The following is a 25,851-nucleotide window of genomic DNA, read 5'->3' on the forward strand; positions in this document are numbered from 1 at the left end:
GCCTTCTGCGTCCTTTAGCACATGGCTAACAAAATAAACGGGTATTTGTACTGAATCTCTCTCAGCGAGGAGAACATCACTTACCGCAAATGGGGACACGGCCAGGTGAACATACAGTTTTTCTCCCTCGACCGGGATGATTAGCCAAGGTAACTGCCGAAGATGGTCGTTAACTTCTTGAAGTGCTTTCTCAGCTTCCTCCGTCCATTCAAACTTTGCATTCTTTTTTATAGTCGCAAAGAAGTGATGACACTTATCTCCTGATTTCGAATGGAACCATCCAAGAGCAGCCAGACATCCCGTCAGACGCTGTACTTCCTTGACCTTGGACGGCGAGGTCATATCTAGAATTGCCTGAATTTTGTCAGGGTTGGCCTCAATCCCTCGCTGATCGACCAAAAACCCTAGAAACTTCCCAGCTACTACACCAAAGACGCATTTTTGCGGATTGAGCTTTAACTTGTATTTTCTCAAAGTGATGAAGGTTTCTCTCAAATCTTCCAAGTGATCTTTTTCTTCTCGACTCTTGACGATCATATCGTCAATATAAGCCTCCATATTTTTGCCAAGCTGCGGCTGAAAATCAATGTTAATGAGCCTTTGAAAGGTGGCCGGCGCATTCCTCAAGCCGAATGCCATCCGAAGCCACCCATATAACCCTTTTTCCGTGATGAAGGAGGTTTTATCCTGATCGCTCGGCCACATGGGAATCTGGTGGAAGCCTGAGTAGGCGTCCATGAAACTAAGCAGTGGAAAGCTGTCCTTAGGACAAGCCTTGTTCAAATCCGTGTAATCTACACACATCCTCCAAGTACCATTCGGCTTGTGGACCATTACCACATGTGCCACCCAATCCGGATAATAGGTTTCACGGATAAATTTGGATTTGAGAAGCTTATGGACCTCTTGGTCGACGGCTTGATTCCTGGCCGGCCCAAGATGCCTCTTCTTTTGCCGGACTGGCTTCTGTCCCGGCTCAATATTCAGCCTATGCACCGCAACTTCAGTATCTATCCCTGGCATTTCCTTTACGGTATAGGCAAAAACATCTTCAAATTCTTTTAGCAGCGCGACCAAGGCGTCCTTGATTTCAGAATTCAGGACGGACCCAATCTTCAATGTCCTTTATGGACGCTCTGGTCTTAGACAGATCTCTACCGGCCTTTCTACCGGCTCTTGACGTTCTAGTCCCAGGCTCATTATTGCCATAACCTCCTCAGATGAATTCTTTTCCTCTTTAATAGCCAAACACCTCCTTTTCTTGCTAGGTAAGAGCATTGACGGCTTGCTCTCAGGAAGGGGTAGCACTTGCACCTTCTCTACTTCTTGCTTTAACTCAATAATCTGACCCTTCACCTTCTCGGCCGAATCATCTTCCCTGACCTTCGGACGCTCTGCCTTTTCTTTCCATGATGATGGTTTGAGGGTGGTAAGGTAGCCTTCTCTAGCAGCTTGCTGATCTCCATAAAGAGATCCAATCTTCCCCCCATCATACTCGAACTTCATCAGCATTAGATGCGTCACAATAACAGACTTGCTGTGATTTAAGGTAGGTCGTCCGAGAATGACATTATAAGCAGTCAAGTCCCGTACTACCAAAAATTTTACAAAAAGCGTTCGAGCAACATCTTTTTCCCCAACTCTGACGGGTAGGGTGACAGTCCCCATAGGATGAATGATTCCTTCGCCGAAACCGATTATAGGATGATTTACAGGCACCAGATCATTTTCATCAAACTTCAACCGAGATAAAAACTCAGCACTGATTATAGCAGTAGAGCTTCCGGTATCAATCAAAATTCGCCTAATACTGAGGTTGGAAATCTTCATTTCCACAACTAGTAGGTCATCATGCGACGTCCTTATCTTTCCTCGGTCCAACTCGCTGACCACTATTTTGGGAAAAGGATCTGACTCGGCCTGGTTGGTGAGTATAACCGGACTGAGTTCCCTTAAATAGTTCTTGTGGCCGCGATTTGTTGGACCTCCGGCCGCGAATCTTCCTGAAATGACCATTACTACGTCATCATTTGTGCTTTCATCATCCTTCCTTCTTGCCTGATAGTTATCTTTCTCCTGGAATTTCCTTCCTGACGAAGGTAGATAAGAATTCATTTTTCCCTTTCGGGCCAGATCATCTAATGCTCTCTTCAAATGCTTGCACTCGTTGGTCTCATGCCCACAATCCTTGTGGAAATGACAATATTTGCTTTTATCTCTGTTACGGTAAGGCGTCTTCATTTCGGCCGGTGCTTTCAGGTCATGCTGATCTTTGATTTCCATACTAATGGAATACTGATCTTTGTTGAACTCTATAGGTTCGACTGAGGCTGCCGGTTCAGACCGCCTACTCCTCTTAGACGAGGTGGTCAACGAAGTCATTGCCCAAGTTTCAGCTTTCTTGGGCGGATTCTTTTTTTGGCTGAACAACCTCTTCAACTTTCTTTACCTCTGGCTGTTTTGCCTCAGCACAAACTTCCGTGGCATGAATGAATGCTTCAGCTTCCTTCAAAGCTTCTGTTTAGGTTTTTATTTTCTTCTTCACCAAATCAAACTTGAAGCTGCCTGGTCTTAGACCTCGGATGAAGGCGTCAAACGCCACTCCAACATTCAGATCTTGGATCTGCAATGCTTCCAAGTTGAATCTCTTCACATAACTTCTCAAGGCTTCTTTAGGCCCCTGCACCACTTTCCCTAAATGCATGCTTGTCTTTTGCTCTTGACGGTTTGCCACAAAGAGGCTGGTGAACAAGATACTAAGCTCAGTGAACTTGTTCACTAAGTTGGGAGGTAAATTGTTGAACCACTTCTGTGCCACGCCCTTCAATGTGGCCGGAAAGTTCTTACACCAAGTGGCATCGTCAGCACCCTGAACATACATCTGGTGCTTGTAAGCTGACAAATGATCATCTGGATCTGTTGTACCATCAAAAGGCTCAATAGTCGGGAGTTTAACCTTTGGGAAAGGAGGAGACTCCATGATTCTGACCGAAAAGGGGGTCGGCCAATTAATCTAGAGTGCCCCAGCCTGACCCTCAGTGGGTATGAACTCCCTGCGGTACTCCTTTAATACTAGATTTGAAGAGGTGTTAGCGAAGGCCTGACGCCTATACACCATTGGCTGCAAAACTGTCTTCTCTTGCCTTGGCTGAAAAGCCGAAGGTCCATGACTTCTTCCTGCTATTTTAGATGGAATTCTCAATGGCGGATCTTTCATGTAAGGAGTAGAACCAGAGGCTGAACGCTGAAGAGCACCAGCCCTTTTGGCTTCCAGGTACTCTCTAGCATCCGTCTCCATCTTGTGACCAGCGGGAGGAATATTATCTCCTGGACGGACTACCAGCTTCCAGTCCATCTTCCTCCTTTAGTCACTAATAGCTGGCTGCTTTCCCTTGGAAGGCGGCCTGGACAACTCTGCCGAGGTGGCCGGCTAGTCCCTGGACGACCCTCTTGAGACCTTCCTTTGAGCGGCTCTGCTGCCTCTCCTGTTGTTCTTATCTGAAAGAACAACACATTGTTCTTAATCTGCTCTTCCATGACAGCGGCCATTCTGGTCTGGAAGTCGTTTAAGACATTCTCTAAGTGACCAGCTGTCACTGGACGATCAAGGTTTTCCTGGATGACAGGGGTCACTGTCCTTCCCCCAAGATGAACGGCAGCATGATGCCTTTCCCGTCCTCGAGGTGGCCTCTCGTCATCCACAGTATCCTCTACTTGAACCCTGAAACTTCTATTCCTCGTCACGTTTGATGAGTGACAATCCGTCATTGTTGCGTCTCCCCACAGACGGCGCCAAATGTTACATAGTATAAAACTACTAAACTAAATACAACAACTCCCAACTTCGGATTCTTGATTTGGAGACTTGTGCAACAATGATTGGGCTCGGATCCCAGTGTAAACCTCTGATCAGCAACCTGCAAAAAAGGACCACCCTGGAGGTTTGGGTGGTATTTCCCCCTCCGATGCTTAAGTTAGATAGCAGGGATATGAAGGAACTTTTAGAGAGAGAAAGTACAGAGAGAGAATTTATGGCAGAATAACAATACTGTGCTCTGAAAAACGTACCTTTCCCCTGATTTCAAGGACTTTTTATACAGTTTGAAATGACTGTTGTACCTTGATGTCATCCTAATTTGAGAGCATCTGATTGGCTAAGCAGTAAATGGTGACACGTGGCAAGTACTGATTGGTTAGTACACCTCTTTCTTTAGGCAGGAGTATAAGAGGTTTTAGCTGGGCCTAAGTACAGATTTGGGCCATAAGAGTTGTATTAGTACAACTTTTTCCTCAGAAAGGTGTACTTTAGCCCACATTATCTTCTGACCCATGTACCTTACTTTCATAAACATGTGCCACATGTATGGCTAGGATGAAGCCACGTGTCATCTTGGTAGCCCTTGAATTTTAGGCTACAACATTTGCCCCTTAAAAGAGGAAGTTACTTTTTAGGCGCTAAGGATGTTACTTTTTTTTTTTTTTTGCATTTTGGCATCAAATTTGGTAAACAAAACAGTTAAAAGAAAATAAAACACTATTGATTGATACTAATGAAAAAAAATTATTATACAAAATTCAAAAACATAAAATATATAATATAAAAAACAACAAATATAAAATTACATATGAATATCATTAACATATAAAAATAAAAAAAACTAAGTATATAAATAATACAAAGTAAAATGAAAAAACTAAAAAGACAATTGTTACAAGTCACTGCCTAATTACAAAAAATATAATAAAAACAAGAAATTAAGAATTTGATCTTAAAAAAAAAATCCTAAAACAAAAAAAAAACACTAAAACAAAAATCTAGATACAAATCTAAAAAAGGGAAAAAATAAAGAAAAATTCTACACCAAAAAATTTACATACAAATATTTAAAAAATGAAAAAGAAAAAAAAACCGATTTGATAATCGAAACTAGGAAGATGAACAACTTTGTATATTTCAGTTTGCGCTGGCTAGACTCGAACAAAAGAAGAAACGAAAAAAAAGAAACGAAAAAAAAAAACAAATCTTCAACTAGACTCGAACGACCGAACCGAACGACCGGCCGAGCAAAGACGAACAACTTTCACTAGCTGGAGAAGACGATGGACTGGAGAAGACGACCGGAGAAGACGACTTCGCGGGCTCGAACAACTTTCGAGCAAATCTCGAACAACTTTGCCTGCGACAACGTGAGAAGACGTAATGTCGAACAAACTTCGCCGGCGAGAACAAATTTCGAACCGCCGGCGTGAGAGAGAGAGCAGTGAGAGAGAGAATGGTGAGAGAGAGAGAGAGAGAGAACGGTGAGAGAGGCGCTAAGGATATTGAGAGAGAGAGAACTGTGAGAGAGGCGCTAAGGATGAGGGAGAGAGATAAGGAATGACAAGGAAACCCTAATGGGCCTTTTTATTATTAATTTTAAGACAATATTGTTGTGGTTTTGGGTGGGGAACCGCAACAATATATTTTAAAAATATTTTTTATTATATTGCTGCGGTTTCCCGCCCAAAACCGCAGCAATATTAGTCTCTCCAGGCCCCACATTTTTTTCAAAATGTATCCGTTGAACAATATTGCTGCGGTTTTAGGCGGGAACCGCAGCAATATTGTTATTTTTTGTTTTTTCTTTTCTTTTTGCGTGTTATATTACTGCATATAGATAAAACCGCAGCAATATCACCGCAGCAAATAGCATTTATTCTACTAGTGCAGCTAAGAGTTATGCCCAAATTACGATTTTGGGCCAAGCTGAGCAAGAAACGGACGCGAAAAATCGGACTTCAATGAATTTAGCTTCTCAGCTCACGAACCCCTTAGAAATGGTAAAAGAAAAACATTTCAGGCTTTTGAATAGCCCAATTTTGAGGTCCGAGCTAGGAGTTAGTCCCAAATTACAATTTTGAGCCAAGATGAGAAGGACACAGACGCGAAAAATTGGGCTGCAAGGAATTCAACTTCTGAGCTCACGAACCCCTTAGAAATGGTACAAAAACATGTTAGCCTTTGGAATCGCTCAATTCTGATGTCGAAGATAGGAGTTAGCTCGAAATTACAATGTTGGGCCATGATGAGCATGAAACAGACATCAAAAATCGGACTTCAACAAATTCAGCTTCTGAGCTCACGAACCCCTTAGAAATGGTAAAAAAAAACTAATTCAAGCTTTTGAATCGCTCAATTCTGAAGTCCGAGCTAGGAGTTAGGCCCAAATTACGATTTTGGGCATAGATGAGTAGTAACAGACACAAAAAATCTGACTGCAAGGAATTCAGCTTCTGAGCTCACGAACCCATTAAAAATTGTAAAACAAAACATGTCAGGCTTCTGAATCGCACAATTATGATGTCCGAGCTAGGAGCTAGGCCCAAATTACGATTTTGGGCCAAGATGAGCAAGAAACGGACGCGAAAATCAGACTTCAAGAAATTCTGCTTTAGAACTCACGAACCCCTTAGAAATTGTAAAAAAATAATTCAGGCATTTGAATCTCTAAATTCTGATGTCTGAGCTAGAAGTTAGGCCGAAATTATGATTTTGGGCTGTGATGAGAAGGACACAGGCGCGAATAATAAGGCTGCAAGGTATTCAGCTTCTGAGCTCACGAACCCCTTATAAATTGTAAAAAAAACATGCCAGGCTTTGGAATCGCTCAATTCTGATGTCCAAGCTAGGAGTTAGGCCCAAATTACGATTTTGGGAACGAATGTGTACTAAACAGACACAAAAACTCTGACTGCAATGAATTCATGTTCTAAGCTCACCAACCCCTTAGAAATTGTAAAAAAAATATGTCAGGCTTTGGAATCGCTCAATTATGATCTCCAAGCTAGTATCTAGGCCCAAATTACGATTTTGGGCCAAGATGAGCAGGAAACAGACACGAAAAATCGGACTTCAACGATATCAAATTCTGAGCTCATGAATCCCTTAGAAATGGTAAAAAACATGTCAGGCTTTGGCATTGCTCAATTCTGATGTCCAAGATAGAGTTAGGTCGAAATTACGATGTTGGGCCAAGATGAGCATGAAACAGACACGAAAAATGGGACTTCAACGAATTCAGTTTCTGATCTCATGAACCCCTTAGAAATGGGGAAAATACAATTCAGGCTTTTGAATCGCTCAATTCTGATGTTCGAGCTAAGAGTTATTCCCAAATTACGATTTCGGGCCAAGATGACCAAGAAACGGACGCGAAAAATTGGAATTCAACGAATTTAGCTTCTGAGGTGACGAACCCATTAGAAATTGTAAAAAAAACATTTCAAGCGTTTGATACGCTCAATTTTGAGGTCCGAGCTAGGAGCTAGTCCCAAATTACAATTTTGAGCCAAGATGAGAAGGACACAGACGCGAAAAATTGGGCTGCAGAGAATTCAGATTTGGAGCTAACGACCCCATTAGAAATGGTAAAAAAAAACAATTCAGGCTTTTGAATCGCTCAATTCTGATGTCCAAGCTAAGAGTTAGGCCCAAATTACGATTTTGGGCCAAGATGAGCAAGAAACAGACGCGAAAAACCGGAATTCAACGAATTTAGCTTCTAAGCTCACGAACCCCTTAGAAATGGTAAAAGAAAACATTTCAGGCTTTTGAATCGCTCAATTTTGAGGTCCGAGCTAGGAGTTATTCCCAAGTTACAATTTTGAGCCAAGATGAGAAGGACACAGACGCGGTAAATTGGGCTGCAAGGAATTCAGCTTTTGAGCTCATGAACTCCTTAGAAATAGTAAAAAAACATGTCAGGCTTTGGAATCGCTCAATTCTGATGTCCGAGCGAGGAGTTAGGCCTAAATTACGATTTTTAGTTCCAGGTGAGCAAGAAATAGACGCGAAAAATCGTAATTCAACGAATTCAACTTGTGAGCTCACGAACCCCTATAATTTATTAAAAATCAAGTCAGTCTTTGGAATCGTTCAATTCTGATGTCCGAGCTACGAGTTAGGCCCAAATTACGATTTTGGGCACAGATGAAATATAAACAGACGCAAAAAATCCGACTGCAAGGAATTCAGCTTCCGAGCTCACGAATCCCTTAGAAATGGGAAAAAAAATATTTCAGGCTTTAGAATCCCTCATTCTCATGTCTGAGATAGGTGTTAGGTCAAAATTACAATGTTTTGCCAAGATGAGCATGAAACAGAAACGAAAAATCGAAATTTAACGAATTTAGCTTCTGATCTCACGAAACCCTTAGAAATGGGAAAAAAAACATGTCAGGCTTTAGAATCGCTCAATTCTGATGTCCGGGATAGGAGTTAGGCCCAAATTACGATGTTGGGCCAAGATAAGTAGGAAACAGACACGAAAAATCGGACTTCAATGAATTCAGATTCGAAGCTCACGAACCCATTAAAAATGGTAAAAAAAAAGAACAATTCAGGCTTTTGAATCGCTCAATTCTGATGTTCGAGATAAGATTTAGGCCCAAATTACGATTTTGGGCCAAGATGAGCAAGAAACAGACGCGAAAAATCGGACTTCCACGAATTTAGCTTCACATCTCACAAACCCCATAGAAATGGTAAAAAAACATTTCAGGCTTTTGAATCGCTCAATTCTGATGTCCGAGACAGGAGTTAGTTCCAAATTACGATGTTGGGCCAAGATAAGCAGGAAACAGACACGAAAAATCAGACTTCAATGAATTTAGATTCGGAGCTCACGAACCCTTTAAAATGGTAAAAATACAATTCAGGCTTTTGAATCGCTCAATTCTGATGTCCGAGCTAAGACTTCGGCCCAAATTACGATTTTGGGCCAAGATGAGCAAGAAACGGACGCGAAAAATCGGACTTCAACGAATTTAGCTTCTCAGCTCACGAACCCCTTAGAAATGGTAAAAAAAACATTTCAGGCTTTTGAATCGCTCAATTTTGAGGTCCGAGCTAGGAGTTAGTCCCAAATTACAATTTTGAGCCAAGATGAGATGGACACATACGCGAAAAATTGGGCTGCAAGGAATTCAGCTTTTGAGCTCATGAACCCCTTAGAAATGGTAAAAAAAACATGTCAGGCTTTGGAATTTCTCAATTCTGATATCCGATCGAGGAGTTAGGCCCAAATTACGATTTTAGTTCAAAGTGAGCAAGAAATAGACGCGAAAAATCGTACTGCAACGAATTCAACTTTTGAGCTCACATACCCCTTATAATTTATAAAAAATCAAGTCAGTCTTTGGAATCGTTCAATCCTAATGTCCGAGCTAGGAGTTAAGCCCAAATTACGGTTTTGGGCACAGATGAGCTATAAACATACGCAAAAAATCCGACTGCAAGGAATTCAGTTTCTGAGCTCACGAATCCCTTAGAAATGGGGAAAAAAAAACATGTCAGGCTTTACAATCGCTCATTCTCATGTCCGAGATAGGAGTTAGGTCAAAATTACAATGTTTTGCCAAGATGAGCATGAAACAGACACGAAAAATCGAACTTTATCGAATTTAGCTTCTGAGCTCACGAACCCCTTAGAAATGGGAAAAAAACATGTCAGGCTTTAGAATCGCTCAATTCTGATGTCCGAGATAGGAGTTAGGCCCAAATTACGATGTTGGGCAAAGATAAGTAGGAAACAGACAAGAAAAATAGGACTTCAACGAATTCAGATTCGGAGCTCACCAAACCATTTGAAATGGTAAAAAAAACAATTCAGGCTTATGAATCGCTCAATTCTGATGTCTGAGCTAAGAGTTAGGCCCAAATTACGATGTTGGGCCAAGATAAGTAGGAAACAGACATGAAAAATCGGACTTCAACGAATTCAGATTCGGAGGTCACGAACCCATTAGAAATGGTAAAAAAAACAATTCAGGCTTTTGAATCGCTCAATTCCGATGTCCGAGATAAGAGTTAGACCCAAATAACGATTTTGGGCCAAGATGAGCAAGAAACAGACGCGAAAAAACGGACTTCAACGAATTTAGCTTCTCAGCTCACGAACCCCATAAAAATTGTAAAAAAACATTTCAGGCATTTAAATCGCTCAATTCTGATGTCCGAGATAGGAGTTAGGTCCAAATTACGATGTTGGGCCATGATAAGCAGGAAACAGACACCAAAATCGGACTTCAACGAATTCAGATTCGGAGCTCAAGAACCCCTTAGAAATGGTAAAAAAAAACAATTTAGGCTTTTGAATCGCTCAATTCTGATGTCTGAGGTAGGAGTTAGTCCCAAATTACAATTTTGGGCCAAGATGAGAAGGACACATACGCGAAAAAATGGCCTGCAAGGAATTCAACTTTTGAACTCATGAACCCCTTAGAAATGGAAAAAAAAACATGTCAGGCTTTGGAATCGCTCAATTCTGATATCCAAGCGAGGAGTTAGGCCCAAATTACGATTTTAGTTCAAAGTGAGCAAGAAATAGACGCGAAAAATCAGACTGCAACGAATTCAACTTTTGAGCTCACATACCCCTTATAATTTATAAAAAATCAAGTCAGTCTTTGGAATCGTTCAATTCTGATGTCCGAGCTACGAGTTAGGCCCAAATTACGATTTTGGGCACAGATGAGCTATAAACAGACGCAAAAAATCCGACTGCAAGGAATTCAGCTTCTGAGCTCACGAATCCCTTAGAAATGGGGAAAAAAAACATGTCAGGCTTTAGAATCCCTCATTCTCATGTCCGAGATAGGTGTTAGGTCAAAATTACAATGTTTTGCCAAGATGACCATGAAACAGAAACGAAAAATCAAAATTTAATGAATTTAGCATCTGAGCTCACGAAACCCTTAGAAATGGGGAAAAAAACATGTCAGGCTTTAGAATCGCTCAATTCTCATGTCCGAGATAGGAGTTAGGCCCAAATTACGATGTTGGGCCAAGATAAGTAGGGAACAGACACGAAAAATCGGACTTCAACGAATTCAGATTCGGAGCTCACGAACCCATTAGAAATGGTAAAAAAACAACTCAGGCTTTTGAATCGCTCAATTCTGATGTCCGAGATAAGAGTTAGGCCCAAATTACGATTTTGGGCCAAGATGAGCAAGAAACAGACGCGAAAAATCGGACTTCAACGAATTTAGCTTCACATCTCACGAACCCCATAGAAATGGTAAAAAACATTTCAGGCTTTTGAATCGCTCAATTCTGATGTCCGAGACAGGAGTTAGGTCCAAATTACGATGTTGGGCAAAGATAAGCAGGAAACAGACACGAAAAATCAGACTTCAATGAATTTAAATTACGATGTTGGGCAAAGATAAGCAGGAAACAGACACGAAAAATCGGACTTCAACGAATTTAGCTTCTCAACTCACGAACCCCTTAGAAATGGTAAAAAAAACATTTCAGGCTTTTGAATCGCTCAATTTTGAGGTCCGAGCTAGGAGTTAGTCCCAAATTACAATTTTGAGCCAAGATGAGAAGGACACTACGCGAAAAATAGGGCTGCAAGGAATTCAGCTGTTGAACTCATGAACCCTTTAGAAATGGTAAAAAAACATATCAGGCTTTGGAATCGCTTAATTCTGATATCCGAGCGAGGAGTTAGGCCCAAATTACGATTTTAGTTCAAACTGAGCAAGAAATAGACGTGAAAAATCGTACTTCAACGAATTCAACTTCTGATCTCACGAACCCCTTATAATTTATAAAAAATCAAGTCAGCCTTTGGAATCGTTCAATTCTGATGTCCGAGCTAGGAGTTAAGCCCAAATTACGATTTTGGGCACAAATGAACTATAAACATATGCAAAAAATCCGACTGCAAGGAATTCAGCTTCTGAGCTCACGAATCCCTTAGAAATGGGAAAAAAAACATGTCAGGGTTTAGAATCGCTCATTCTCATGACCGAGATAGGAGTTAGGTCAAAATTACAATGTTTTGCCAAGATGAGCATGAAACAGACACGAAAAATCGAACTTTATCGAATTCAGCTTCTGAGCTCATGAACCCCTTAGAAATGGGAAAATAACATGTCAGACTATAGAATCGCTCAATTCTGATGTCTGAGATAGGAGTTAGGCCCAAATTACGATGTTGGGCAAAGATCAGATGGAAACAGACACGAAAAATAGGATTTCAACGAATTCAGATTCGGAGCTCACGAAACCATTAGAAATGGGAAAAAAAACATGACAGGCTTTAGAATCGCTCAATTCTCATGTCCGAGATAGGAGTTAGGCCCAAATTACGATGTTGGGCCAAGATAAGTAGGAAACAGACACGAAAAAATCGGACTTCAACGAATTCAGATTCGGAGCTCACAAACCCATTAGAAATGGTAAAAAAACAACTCAGGCTTTTGAATCGCTCAATTTTGATGTCCGAGATAAGAGCTGGGCCCAAATTACGATTTTGGCCAAGATGAGCAAGAAACAGACGCGAAAAATCGGACTTCAACGAATTTAGCTTCACATCTCACGAACCCCATAGAAATGGTAAAAAAACATTTCAGGCTTTTGAATCGCTCAATTCTGATGTCCAAGACAGGAGTTAGGTCCAATTACGATGTTGGGCCAAGATAAGCAGGAAACAGACACGAAAAATCAGACTTGAATGAATTTAGATTCGGAGCTCAAGAACCCTGTAGAAATGGTAAAAAAAAACAATTCAGGCTTTTGAATCGCTCAATTCTGATGTCCGAGCTAAGAGTTAGGCCCAAATTACGATTTTGGCCAAGATGAGCATGAAACGGACGCGAAAAATCAGACTTCAACGAATTTAGCTTCTCAGCTCACGAACCCCTTAGAAATGGTAAAAAAAACATTTCAGGCTTTTGAATCGCTCAATTTTGAGGTCCGAGCTAGGAGTTAGTCCCAAATTACAATTTTGAGCCAAGATGAGAAGGACACATACGCGAAAAATAGGGCTGCAAGGAATTCAGCTGTTGAACTCATGAACCCTTTAGAAATGGTAAAAAAACATATCAGGCTTTGGAATCGCTTAATTCTGATATCCGAGCGACGAGTTTGGCCCAAATTACGATTTTAGTTCAAAGTGAGCAGAAATAGACGTGAAAAATCGTACTTCAACGAATTCAACTTCTGATCTCACGAACCCCTTATAATTTATAAAAAATCAAGTCAGCCTTTGGAATCGTTCAATTCTGATGTCCGAGCTAGGAGTTAAGCCCAAATTACGATTTTGGGCACAAATGAACTATAAAACATATGCAAAAAATCCGACTGCAAGGAATTCAGCTTCTGAGCTCACGAATCCCTTAGAAATGGGAAAAAAAACATGTCAGGGTTTAGAATCGCTCATTCTCATGTCCGAGATAGGAGTTAGGTCAAAATTACAATGTTTTGCCAAGATGAGCATGAAACAGACACGAAAAATCGAACTTTATCGAATTCAGCTTCTGAGCTCACGAACCCCTTAGAAATGGGAAAATAACATGTCAGGCTATAGAATCGCTCAATTCTGATGTCCGAGATAGGAGTTAGGCCCAAATTACGATGTTGGGCAAAGATCAGATGGAAACAGACACGAAAAATAGGATTTCAACGAATTCAGATTCGGAGCTCACGAAACCATTAGAAATGGGAAAAAAAACATGACAGGCTTTAGAATCGCTCAATTCTCATGTCCGAGATAGGAGTTAGGCCCAAATTACGATGTTGGGCCAAGATAAGTAGGAAACAGACACGAAAAATCGGACTTCAACGAATTCAGATTCGGAGCTCACAAACCCATTAGAAATGGTAAAAAAACAACTCAGGCTTTTGAATCGCTCAATTTTGATGTCCGAGATAAGAGCTGGGCCCAAATTACGATTTTGGGCCAAGATGAGCAAGAAACAGACGCGAAAAATCGGACTTCAACGAATTTAGCTTCACATCTCACGAACCCCATAGAAATGGTAAAAAAACATTTCAGGCTTTTGAATCGCTCAATTCTGATGTCCAAGACAGGAGTTAGGTCCAATTACGATGTTGGGCCAAGATAAGCAGGAAACAGACACGAAAAATCAGACTTGAATGAATTTAGATTCGGAGCTCAAGAACCCTTTAGAAATGGTAAAAAAAACAATTCAGGCTTTTGAATCGCTCAATTCTGATGTCCGAGCTAAGAGTTAGACCCAAATTACGATTTTGGGCCAAGATGAGCAAGAAACGGACGCGAAAAATCAGACTTCAACGAATTTAGCTTCTCAGCTCACGAACCCCTTAGAAATGGTAAAAAAAACATTTCAGGCTTTTGAATCGCTCAATTTTGAGGTCCGAGCTAGGAGTTAGTCCCAAATTACAATTTTGAGCCAAGATGAGAAGGACACATACGCGAAAAATAGGGCTGCAAGGAATTCAGCTGTTGAACTCATGAACCCTTTAGAAATGGTAAAAAAACATATCAGGCTTTGGAATCGCTTAATTCTGATATCCGAGCGACGAGTTTGGCCCAAATTACGATTTTAGTTCAAAGTGAGCAAGAAATAGACGTGAAAAATCGTACTTCAACGAATTCAACTTCTGATCTCACGAACCCCTTATAATTTATAAAAAATCAAGTCAGCCTTTGGAATCGTTCAATTCTGATGTCCGAGCTAGGAGTTAAGCCCAAATTACGATTTTGGGCACAAATGAACTATAAACATATGCAAAAAATCCGACTGCAAGGAATTCAGCTTCTGAGCTCACGAATCCCTTAGAAATGGGAAAAAAAACATGTCAGGGTTTAGAATCGCTCATTCTCATGTCCGAGATAGGAGTTAGGTCAAAATTACAATGTTTTGCCAAGATGAGCATGAAACAGACACGAAAAATCGAACTTTATCGAATTCAGCTTCTGAGCTCACGAACCCCTTAGAAATGGGAAAATAACATGTCAGGCTATAGAATCGCTCAATTCTGATGTCCGAGATAGGAGTTAGGCCCAAATTACGATGTTGGGCAAAGATCAGATGGAAACAGACACGAAAAATAGGATTTCAACGAATTCAGATTCGGAGCTCACGAAACCATTAGAAATGGGAAAAAAAAATGACAGGCTTTAGAATCGCTCAATTCTCATGTCCGAGATAGGAGTTTAGGCCCAAATTAACGATGTTGGGCCAAGATAAGTAGGAAACAGACACGAAAAATCGGACTTCAACGAATTCATATTCGGAGCTCACAAACCCATTAGAAATGGTAAAAAAATAACTCAGGCTTTTGAATCGCTCAATTCTGATGTCCGAGATAAGAGTTAGGCCCAAATTACGATTTTGGGCCAAGATGAGCAAGAAACGGACGCGAAAAAATCAGACTTCAACGAATTTAGCTTCTCAGCTCACGAACCCCATAGAAATGGTAAAAAAAACATTTCAGGATTTGAATCGCTCACTTTTGAGGTCCGAGCTAGGAGTTAGTCCCAAATTACAATTTTGAGCCAAGATGAGAAGAACACATATGCGAAAAATTGGGCTGCAAGGAATTCAGCTTTTGAACTCATGAACCCTTTAGAAATGGTAAAAAAAACATGTCAGGCTTTGGAATCGCTTAATTCTGATATCCGAGCGAGGAGTTAGGCCCAAATGACGATTTTAGTTCAAAGTGAGCAAGAAATAGACGTGAAAAATCGTACTTCAACGAATTCAACTTCTGAGCTCACGAACCCCTTATAATTTATAAAAAATCAAGTCAGTCTTTGGAATCGTTCAATTCTGATGTCCGAGCTAGGAGTTAAGCCCAAATTACGGTTTTGGGCACAGATGAACTATAAACATACGCAAAAAATCCGACTGCAAGGAATTCAGATTTTGAGCTCACGAATCCCTTAGAAATGGGAAAAAAACATGTCAGGGTTTAGAATCGCTCATTCTCATGTCCGAGATAGGAGTTAGGTCAAAATTACAATGTTTTGCCAAGATGAGCATGAAACAGACACGAAAAATCGAACTTTATCGAATTCAGCTTCTGAGCTCACGAATCCCTTTGAAATGGGAAAATAACATGTCAGGCTATAGAATCGCTCAATTCTGATGTCCGAGATAGGAGTTAGGCCCAAATTACGATGTTGGACAAAGATCAGATGGAAACAGACACGAAAAATAGGATTTCAACGAATTCAGATTAGGAGCTCACCAAACCATTTGAAATGGTAACAAAAACAATTCAGGCTTACGAATCGCTCAATTATGATGTCCGAGCTAAGAGTTAGGCCCAAATTACGATGTTGGGCCAAGATAAATAGGAAACAGACACGAAAAATTGGACTTCAACGAAATCAGATTCGGAGCTCACGAACCCATTAGAAATGGTAAAAAAACAACTCAGGCTTTTGAATCGCTCAATTCTCATGTCCGAGATAAGAGTTAGGCCCAAATTACGATTTTGGGCAAAGATGAGCAAGAAACAGACGCGAAAAAACGGACTTCAACGAATTTAGCTTCTCTGCTCACGAACCCCATAGAAATGGTAAAAAAACATTTCAGGCATTTAAATCGCTCAATTCTGATGTCCGAGATAGGAGTTAGGTCCAAATTACGATGTTGGGCCAAGATAAGCAGGAAACAAACACGAAAAATCGGACTTCAACGAATTCAAATTCGGAGGTCAAGAACCCCTTAGAAATGGTAAAAAAAACAATTTAGGCTTTTGAATCGCTCAATTCTGATGTTCGAGCTAAGAGTTAGGCCCAAATTACTATTTTGGGCCAAGATAAGCTAGAAACGGACGCGAAAAATCGGACTTCAAGGAATTTAGCTTCTCAGCTCAAGAACCCCTTAGAAATGGTAAAAAAAAACATTTCAGGCTTTTGAATCGCTCAATTTTGAGGTCCGACTTAGGAGTTAGTCCCAAATTACAATTTCCAGCCAAGATGAGAAGGACACACACGCGAAAATTGGGCTGCAAGGAATTTAGCTTTTGAGCTCATCAACCCCTTAGAAATGGTAAAAAAAACATGTCAAGCTTTGGAATCGCTCAATTCTGAAGTCCGAGATAGGAGTTAGGTCGAAATTACGATGTTGGGCCAAGATGAGCATGAAACAGACACGAAAAATCAGACTTCAACGAATTAAGCTTCTGATCTCACGAACCCTTAGAAATGGGAAAAAAAACAATTCAGGCTTTTGAATCGCTCTATTTTGATGTCCGAGCTAAGAGTTAGGCCCAAGTTACGATTTTGAGCCAAGATGACCAAAAAACGGACACGAAAAATCGAACTTCAACGAATTTAGCTTCTCAGCTCACGAACCCTTATAAATGGTAAAAAAAATATTTCAGGCTTTTAAATCGCTCAATTTTGAGGTCCGAGCTAGGAGGTAGTCCCAAATTACAATTTTGAGCCAAGTTGAGAAGGACACTGACGCGAAAAATTGAGCTGCAAGGAATTCAACTTCTAAGCTCACGAACCCCTAAGAAATGGTAAAAAAAACATGTCAGCCTTTGGAATCCCTCAATTCTCATGTCTGAAGTAAGAGTTAGGTCGAAATTACGATGTTGGGCCAAGATGAGCATGAAACAGACACGAAAAATCGAACTTCAAAGAATTTAGCTTCTCACCACACAAACCCCTTAGAAATGGTAAAAAAAAAACAATTTTGAGTTCCGAGCTAGGAGTTAGTCCCAAATTACAATTTTGAGCCAAGATGAGGACACAAACGCGAAAAATTGGGCTGCAAGGAATTCAGCTTCTGAGCTCACGAACCCGTTAGAAATGGTAAAAAAAAACATGTTAGCCTTTGGAATCGCTCAATTTTGATGTCCGAGATAAGAGTTAGGTCAAAATTACGATGTTGTGCCAAGATGAGCATGAAACAGACACGAAAAATCGGATTTCAATGAATTCAGCTTCTTAGCTCACGAACCCCTTAGAAATGGTTAAAAACTAATTCAGGCTTTTCAATCGCTCAATTCTGATGTCCGAGCTAAGAGTTAGGCCTAAATTACGATGTTTGGCCAAGATGAGCATGAAACAGACACGAAAAAATCGGACTTCAACGAATTGAGCTTCTAATCACACAACCCCTTAGAAATGGGAAAAAAAACAATTCAGGCTTTTGAATCGCACAATTCTGATGTCCAAGCTAAGAGTTAGGCCCAAATTTCGATTTTGGGCCAAGATGACCAAGAAACAGACACCAAAAATCGAACTTCAACGAATTTAGCTTCTCATCTCACGAACCCCTTAGAAATGGTCAAAAAAAAGATTTCCGGCTTTTAAATCGGTCAATTATGAGGACCGAGCTAGGAGTTACTCCCATATTACAATTTTGAGCCAAGATGAGAAGGACACAGACGCGAAAAATTGGGCTGCAAGGAATTCAGCTTCTAAGCTCACGAACGCCTTAGAAATGGTAAAAAAAAAATGTCAGGCTTTGGAATCCCTCAATTCTCATGTCCGAAGTAGGAGTTAGGTCGAAATTACGATGTTGGGCCAAGATGAGCATGAAACAGACACGAAAAATCAGACTTCAAAGAATTTAGCTTCTTAGCACATAAACCCCATAGAAATGGTAAAAAAACACAACTCAGGCTTTTGAATCGCTCAGTTTTGAGGTCCAAGCTAGGAGTTAGTCAAAAATCACAATTTTGACCCTAGATGGGAAGGACACAAACACAAAAAATTGGGCTCCAAAAAACTAATTCAGGATTTAAATCGCTCAATTCTGAAGACCGAGCTAGGAGTTAGGCCCAAATTACGATTTCGGGCATAGATGAGTTGTAAACAAACACAAAAAATTTGACTGCACGGAATTCATGTTCTGAGCTCACGAACCCCTTAGAAATGGTAAAAAAAAAAAAACATGTCAGGCTTTGGAATCGCTCAATTATGATGTCTGAGCTAGGAGCTAGGCCCAAATTACGATTTCGGGCCAAGGTGAGCAAGAAACGGATGCGAAAAATTGGACTTCAACAAATTCATCTTCTTAGCTCACGAACCCCTTAGAAATTGTAAAAAAAATAATTCAGGATTTTGAATCTCTCAATTCTGATGTCCGACCTAGAAGTTAGGCCAAAATTACGATTTTAGGCCCTGATGAGAAGGACAAAGACGCGAAAAATTTGGTTGCAAGGAATTCAGCTTTGGAGCTCACGAACCCCTTATTAATGGTAAAAAAACATGTCAGGCTTTAGAATCGCTCCATTCTGATGTCCGAGCGAGGAGTTGGGCCCAAATTACGATTTTAGTTCCAGGTGAGCAAGAAATAGACGCGAAAAATCGTACTTCAACGAATTCAACTTCTGAGCTCACGAAACCCTTATAATTTATAAAAAATCAAGTCAGTCTTTGGAATCGTTCAGTTCTAATGTCCGAGCTAGGAGTTAGACCCAAATTACGATTTTGGGCACAAATGAGCTATAAACAGACGCAAAAGTCCGACTGCAAGGAATTCGGCTTCTGAGCTCACGAATCCCTTAGAAATGGGAAAAAAAAACATGTCAGGCTTTAGAATCGCTCATTCTCATGTCCGAGATAGGAGTTAGGCCCAAATTACGATGTTGGGCCAAGATAAGCAGGAAACAGACACGAAAAATTGGAATTCAAGGAATTCAGATTCGGAGCTCACGAACCCAATAGAAATGGTAAAAAAAAACAATTCAGGCTTTTGAATCGCTCAATTATGATGTCAGAGCTAAGAGTTAGGCCCAAATTACGATTTTGGGCCAAGATGAGCATGAAACAGACACGATAAATTGGACTTCAACGAATTTAGCTTCTCAGCACACGAACCCCTTAGAAATGGGAAAAAAAAACATTTCATGCTTTTGAATTGCTCAATTTTGAGGTCCGATCTAGGAGTTAGTCCCAAATTACAATTTTGAGCCAATGAGAAGGACACAGACGCGAAAAATTGGGCTTAAAGGAATTCAGCTTCTGAGCTCACGAACCCCTTAGAAATGGTAAATAAACATGTTAGCCTTTGGAATCGCTCAATTCCGATGTCCGAGATAGGAGTTAGGTCGAAATTACGATATTAGGCCAAGATGAGCGTGAAACAGATACGAAAAATTGGACTTCAATGAATTCAGCTTCCGAGCTCTCAGACCCCATAGAAATGGTAAAAAAACTAATTCAGGCTTGTGAATCGCTCAATTCTGAAGTCCGAGCTAGGAGTTAGGCCCCAATTACGATTTAAGGCATAGATGAGTTGTAAACAGACACAAAAAATCTGACTGCAAGGAATTCATGTTCTGAGCTCACGAACCCTTTAGAATTGGAAAAAAAAACATGTCATGCTTTGTCATCGCTCAATTATGATGTCCGAGCTAGGAGCTAGGCCCAAATTACGAATTTGGGCCAAGATGAGCAAGAAACAGAGGCGAAAAATCGAACTTCAACAAATTCAGCTTCTGATCTCACGAACCCCTTAGAAATTGTAAAAAAAATAATCCAGGCTTTTGAATCTCTCAATTCTGATGTCCGAGCTAGAAGTTAGGCCCAAATTACGATTTTTGGCCCTGATGAGCTATAAACAGATGCAAAAAATCCGACTGCAAGGAATTCAGCTTTTAACCTCACGAATCCCTTAGAAATGGAAAAAAAAAAACATGTCAGGCTTTAGAGTCGCTCAATTCTCATGTTCGAGATAGGTGTTAGGTCAAAATTACAATGTTTTGCCAAGATGAGCATGAAACAGAAACGAAAAATTGAAATTTAACGAATTTAGCTTCTGAGCTCACGAAACCTATAGAAATGGGAAAAAAACATGTCAGGCTTTAGAATCGCTCAATTTAGATGTCCGAGATAGGAGTTAAGCCCAAATTACGATGTTGGGCCAAGATAAGTAGGAAACAGACACGAAAAATCGGACTTCAACGAATTCAGATTCGGAGCTCACGAACCCATTAGAACTGGTAAAAAAACAATCCAGGCTTTTGAATCGCTCAATTCTGATGTCCGAGATAATAGTTAGGCTCAAATTACGATTTTGGGCCAAGATGAGCAAGAAACATACGCGAAAAATCGGACTTCAACGAATTTAGCTTCACATCTCACGAACCCCATAGAAATGGTAAAAAAACATTTCAGGCTTTTGAATCGCTCAATTCTGATGTCCGAGACAGGAGTTAGGTCCAAATTACGATGTTGGGCCAAGATGAGCAGGAAACAGACACGAAAAATCAGCGTTCAATGAATTTAGATTCGGAGCTCACGAACCCTTTAGAAATGGTAAAAAAACAATTCAGGCTTTTGAATTGCTCAATTCTGATGTCCGAGCTAAGAGTTAGGCCCAAATTACGATTTAGGGCACAGATGAGCATGAAACGGACGCGAAAAATCGGACTTCAACGAATTTAGCTTTTCAGCTCACGAACCCCTTAGAAATGGTAAAAAAAAACATTTCAGGTTTTTGAATCGCTCAAGTTTGAAGTCCGAGCTAGGAGTTAGTCCCAAATTACAATTTTGAGCCAAAATGAGAAAGACACATACGCGAAAAATTGGGCTACAAGGAATTCTGCTTTTGAACTCATGAACCCCTTAGAAATGGTAAAAAAAACATGTCAGGCTTTGGAATTGCTCAATTCTGATATCCGAGCGAGGAGTTAGGCCCAAATTACGATTTTGGGCACAAATGAGCTATAAACAGCTCACGAATCCCTTAGAAATGGGAAAAAAAAACATGTCAGGCTTTGGAATCGCTCATTCTCATATCCGAGATAGGAGTTAGGTCAAAATTACAATGTTTTGCCAAGATGAGCATAAAACAGATACGAAAAAAATATTTCAGGCTTTTAAATCGCTCAATTTTGAGGTCCGAGCTAGGAGTTACTCCCATATTACAATTTTGAGCCAAGATGAGACGGACACAGACGCGTAAAATTAAGCTGCAAGGAATTTAGCTTCTAAGCTTACGAACCCCTTAGAAATGGTAAAAAAAAAAACATGTCAGCCTTTGGAATCCGTCAATTCTCATGTCCGAAGTAGGAGTTAGGTCAAAATTACGATGTTGGGCCAAGATGAGCATGAAACAGACACGAAAAACTGGACTTCAAAGAATTTAGCATCTCACCACACAAACCCCTTAGAAATGGTAAAAAAAAAAAATTCAAGCTTTTGAATCGCTCAATTTTGAGGTCCGAGCTAGGAGTTACACCCAAATTACAATTTTGAGCCAAGATGAGAAGGACATAGACGCCAAAAATTGGGCTGAAAGGAATTCAGCTTCTGAGCTCACGAACCCCTTAGAAATGGTAAATAAACATGTTAGCCTTTGGAATCGCTCAATTCTGATGTACGAGATAGGTGTTAGGTCGAAATTACGATGTTGGGCCAAGATGAGCATGAAACAGACACGAAAAATAGGACTTCAATGAATTCAGCTTCTGAACTCTCAGACCCCATAAAAATGGTAAAAAAATCTAATTCAGGCTTTTGAATCGCTCAATTCTGAAGTCCGAGCTAGGAGTTAGGCCCCAATTACGATTTAAGGCATAGATGAGTAGTAAACAGACACAAAAAATCTGACTGCAAGGAATTCATGTTCTGAGCTCACGAACCTCTTAGAATTGGAAAAAAAAAACATGTCACGCTTTGGCATCGCTCAATTATGATGTCTGAGCTAGGAGCCAGGCCCAAATTACGAATTTGGGCCAAGATGATCAAGAAACAGAGGCGAAAAATCAGACTTCAACAAATTCAGCTTCTGATCTCACGAACCCCTTAGAAAATGTAAAAAAAAATAATTCAGGCTTTTGAATCTCTCAAGTCTGATGTCCGAGCTAGAAGTTAGGCCCAAATTACGATTTTTGGCCCTGATGAGCTATAAACAGACGCAAAAAATCCGACTGCAAGCAATTCCGCTTTTAACCTCACGAATCCCTTAAAAATGGGAAAAAAACATGTCAGTCTTTAGAATCGCTCAATTCTCATGTCCGAGATAGAAGTTAGGTCGATATCACGATGTTTTGCCAAGATGAGCATGAAACAGACACGAAAAATCGAACTTTAACGAATTCAGCTTCTCAGCTCACGAACCCCTTAGAAATGGCAAAAACAACATGTGAGGCTTTAGAACGCTCAGTTCTGATGTTCTAGATAGGAGTTAGGCCCAAATTACGATGTTGGGCCAAGATAAGTAGGAAACTGGCACAAAAAATCGGACTTCAACGAATTCAGATTCGGAGCTCACGAACCCAACAGAAATGGTAAAAAAACAATTCAGGCTTTTAAATCGCTTAATTCTGATGTCCGAGCTAAGAGTTAGGCCCCAATTACGATTTTGGGCCAAGATGAGCAAGAAACAGACGCGAAAAATCGCTCTTCAACGAATTTAACTTCTCAGCTCACGAACCCCATGTAAATGGTAAAAAAACATTTCAAACTTTTGAATCGCTCAATTCTGATGTCCGAGATAGGAGTTAGGTCAAAATTACAATGTTGGGCCAAGATAAGTAGGAAACAGACACGAAAAATCTGACTTCAATGAATTTAGATTCGGAGCTCACGAACCCTCTAGAAATGGTAAAAAAAAACAATTCAGGCTTTTGAATCGCTCAATTATGAAGTCCGAGCTAAGAGTTAGGCCCAAATTACGATATTGGGCCAAGATGAGCAAGAAACGGACGCGAAAAATCGGACTTCAACGAATTTAGCTTCTCAGCGCACGAGCACCTTAGAAATGGTAAAAAAAAACAACAATTTAGGCTTTTGGATCGCTCAATTTTGAGGTCCGAGCTAGGATTTAGTCCAAAATTAAAATTTTGAGCCAAGATGAGAGGGACACAGACGCGAAAAATTGGGTTGCACGGAATTCAGCTTCTGAGCTCACGAACCCCTTAGAAATAGTGAAAAAACATTTCAGCCTTTGGAATCGCTCAATTCTGATGATGCTTGAGATAGGACTTAGGTCGAAATTACGATGTTGGGCCAAGATGAGTACGAAACAGACATGAAAAATCGGACTTCAACGAATTCAGCTTCTGAGTACACGAACCCCTTAAAAATGGTAAAAAACTAATTCAGGCTTTTGAATCGCTCAATTTTGAAGTGCGAGCTATGAGTTAGGCCCAAATTACTATTTTGGGCATTAATGAGTAGTAAACAGACACAAAAAATCTGACTGCAAGGAATTCATGTTCTGAGCTCAATCGGATTTCAACGAACTCAGCTTCTGAGTTCTAGAACCCCTTAGAAATTGTAAAGAAATAATTCAGGCTTTTTAATCTCTCAATTCTGATGTCTGAGCTAGAGCTTAGGCCCAAATTACGATGTTGGGCCAAGATAAGCAATAAACAGACACGAAAAATGGGACTTCAATGAATTCAGATTCGGAGCTCTCGAACCCCTTAGTAATGGTAAAAAAAACAATTCAGGCTTTTGAATTGCTCAATTCTGATGTCCGAGCTAAGAGTTAGGTCTAAATTACGATTTTGGGCCAAGCTGAGCAAGAAACGAACGCGAAAAATCGGACTTCAATGAATTTAGCTTCTCAGCTCACGAAACCCTTCGAAATGGTAAAAAAACATGTCAGCCTTTGGAATCTCTCAATTCTGATGTCCGGGATAGGAGTTAGGTCGAAATTACGATGTTGAGCCAAGATGAGCATGAAACAGACACGAAAAATCAGACTTAAACGAATTCAGCTTCTAAGCTCACGAACCCCTTAGAAATGGTAAAAAACTAATTCAGGCTTTTAAATCGCTCAATTGAAAAGTCCGAGCTATGAGTTAGGCCCAAATTACGATTTTGGGCATAGATGCGTAGTAAACAGACACAAAAAATCTGACTGCAAGGAATTCATGTTCTGAGCTAACGAACCCCATAGAAATCTTAAAAATAATGTCAGGCTTTGAAGTCACACAATTCGGATGTCTGAGATATGAGTTAGGTCAAAATTACGATGTTGGGCCAAGATGAGCATGAAACAGACACGAAAAATCTGACTTCAACGAGTTCAACTTCTGAGCTCACGAACCCCTTAGAAATGGTAAAAACTAATTCAGGCTTTTGAATCGCTCAATTGAAAAGTCCGAGGTAGGAGTTAGGCCCAAATTACGATTTTGGGCATAGATGAGTAGTGAACAGGCACAAAAAATCTAACTGCACGGAATTCATGTGCTGAGCTGACGAACCCCTTACAAATGGTAAAAAAAGCATGTCAGCCTTTGGAATCGCTCAATTCTGATGTCCGAGATAGGAGTTAAGGCGAAATTACGATGTTGGGCCAAGACGAGCATGAAACAGACAAGAAAAATCGTACTTCAACGAATTCAGCTTCTGAGCTCACGAACCCATTAGAAATGGTAAAAAACTAATTCAGACTCTTGAATGGCTCAATTAAAAAGTCCGAGTTAGGAGTTAGGCCCAAATTACGATTTGGGCATAGATGCGTTGTAAACAGACACAAAAAATCTGACTGCAAGGAATTCATGTTCTGAGCTAACGAACCCCTTAGAAATAGTAAAAAAAACATGTGAGGCTTTGGAGTCGTACAATTCGGATGTCTGAGATATGAGCTAGGACTAAATTACGATTTTGGGCCAAGATGAGCAAGAAACAGACGCGAAAAATCGGACTTCAACAAATTCAGCTTCTGAGCTCACGAACCCCTTAGAAATTGTAAAAAAAATAATCCAGGCTTTTGAATTTCTCAATTCTAATGTCTAAGCTAGAAGTTAGTCCCAAATTACGATTTTGGGCTCTGATGAGAAGGAGGCAGACGCGAAAAATTAGGCTGCAAGGAATTCAGGTTCTGAGCTCACGAACCCCTTATAAATTGTAAAAAAAAACATGTCATGCTTTGGAATTGCTCAATTCTGATGTCCGAGATTGAAGTTAGGCCCAAATAACAATTCTAGTTCCACGTGAGCAAGAAATAGACGCGACAAATCGTACTTCAACGAATTCAACATCTGAGATCACGAACCCCTTACAATTGATAAAAAATCATGTCAGTCTTTGGAATCGTTCAATTCTGATATCCGAGTTAGGAGTAAGGCCCAAATTACGATTTTGGGCACAAATGAGCTGTAAA

General features: G+C 40.4%; 1 protein-coding gene across 1 annotated transcript; it reads right to left on the bottom strand.

The window, feature by feature from the left end:
* Positions 1-1,125: 1,125 nt before the first annotated feature.
* Positions 1,126-2,382, bottom strand: LOC130590160 (uncharacterized). The gene has a single exon (XM_057392173.1). The coding sequence runs from the start codon at positions 2,380-2,382 to the stop codon at positions 1,126-1,128; it is 1,257 nt and encodes a 418-aa protein (XP_057248156.1).
* Between the last annotated feature and the right edge of the window lie 23,469 nt (positions 2,383-25,851).

The sequence above is a fragment of the Beta vulgaris genome, chromosome 9 (genome assembly GCF_026745355.1).
Source record: "Beta vulgaris subsp. vulgaris cultivar EL10 chromosome 9, EL10.2, whole genome shotgun sequence".
NCBI classification, from domain to species: domain Eukaryota; kingdom Viridiplantae; phylum Streptophyta; class Magnoliopsida; order Caryophyllales; family Amaranthaceae; genus Beta; species Beta vulgaris.

Bases quoted from the DNA above. Each gene is read 5' to 3' on its own strand.
- LOC130590160 (XM_057392173.1), bottom strand. From the start codon at position 2,382: ATGACTTCGTTGACCACCTCGTCTAAGAGGAGTAGGCGGTCTGAACCG.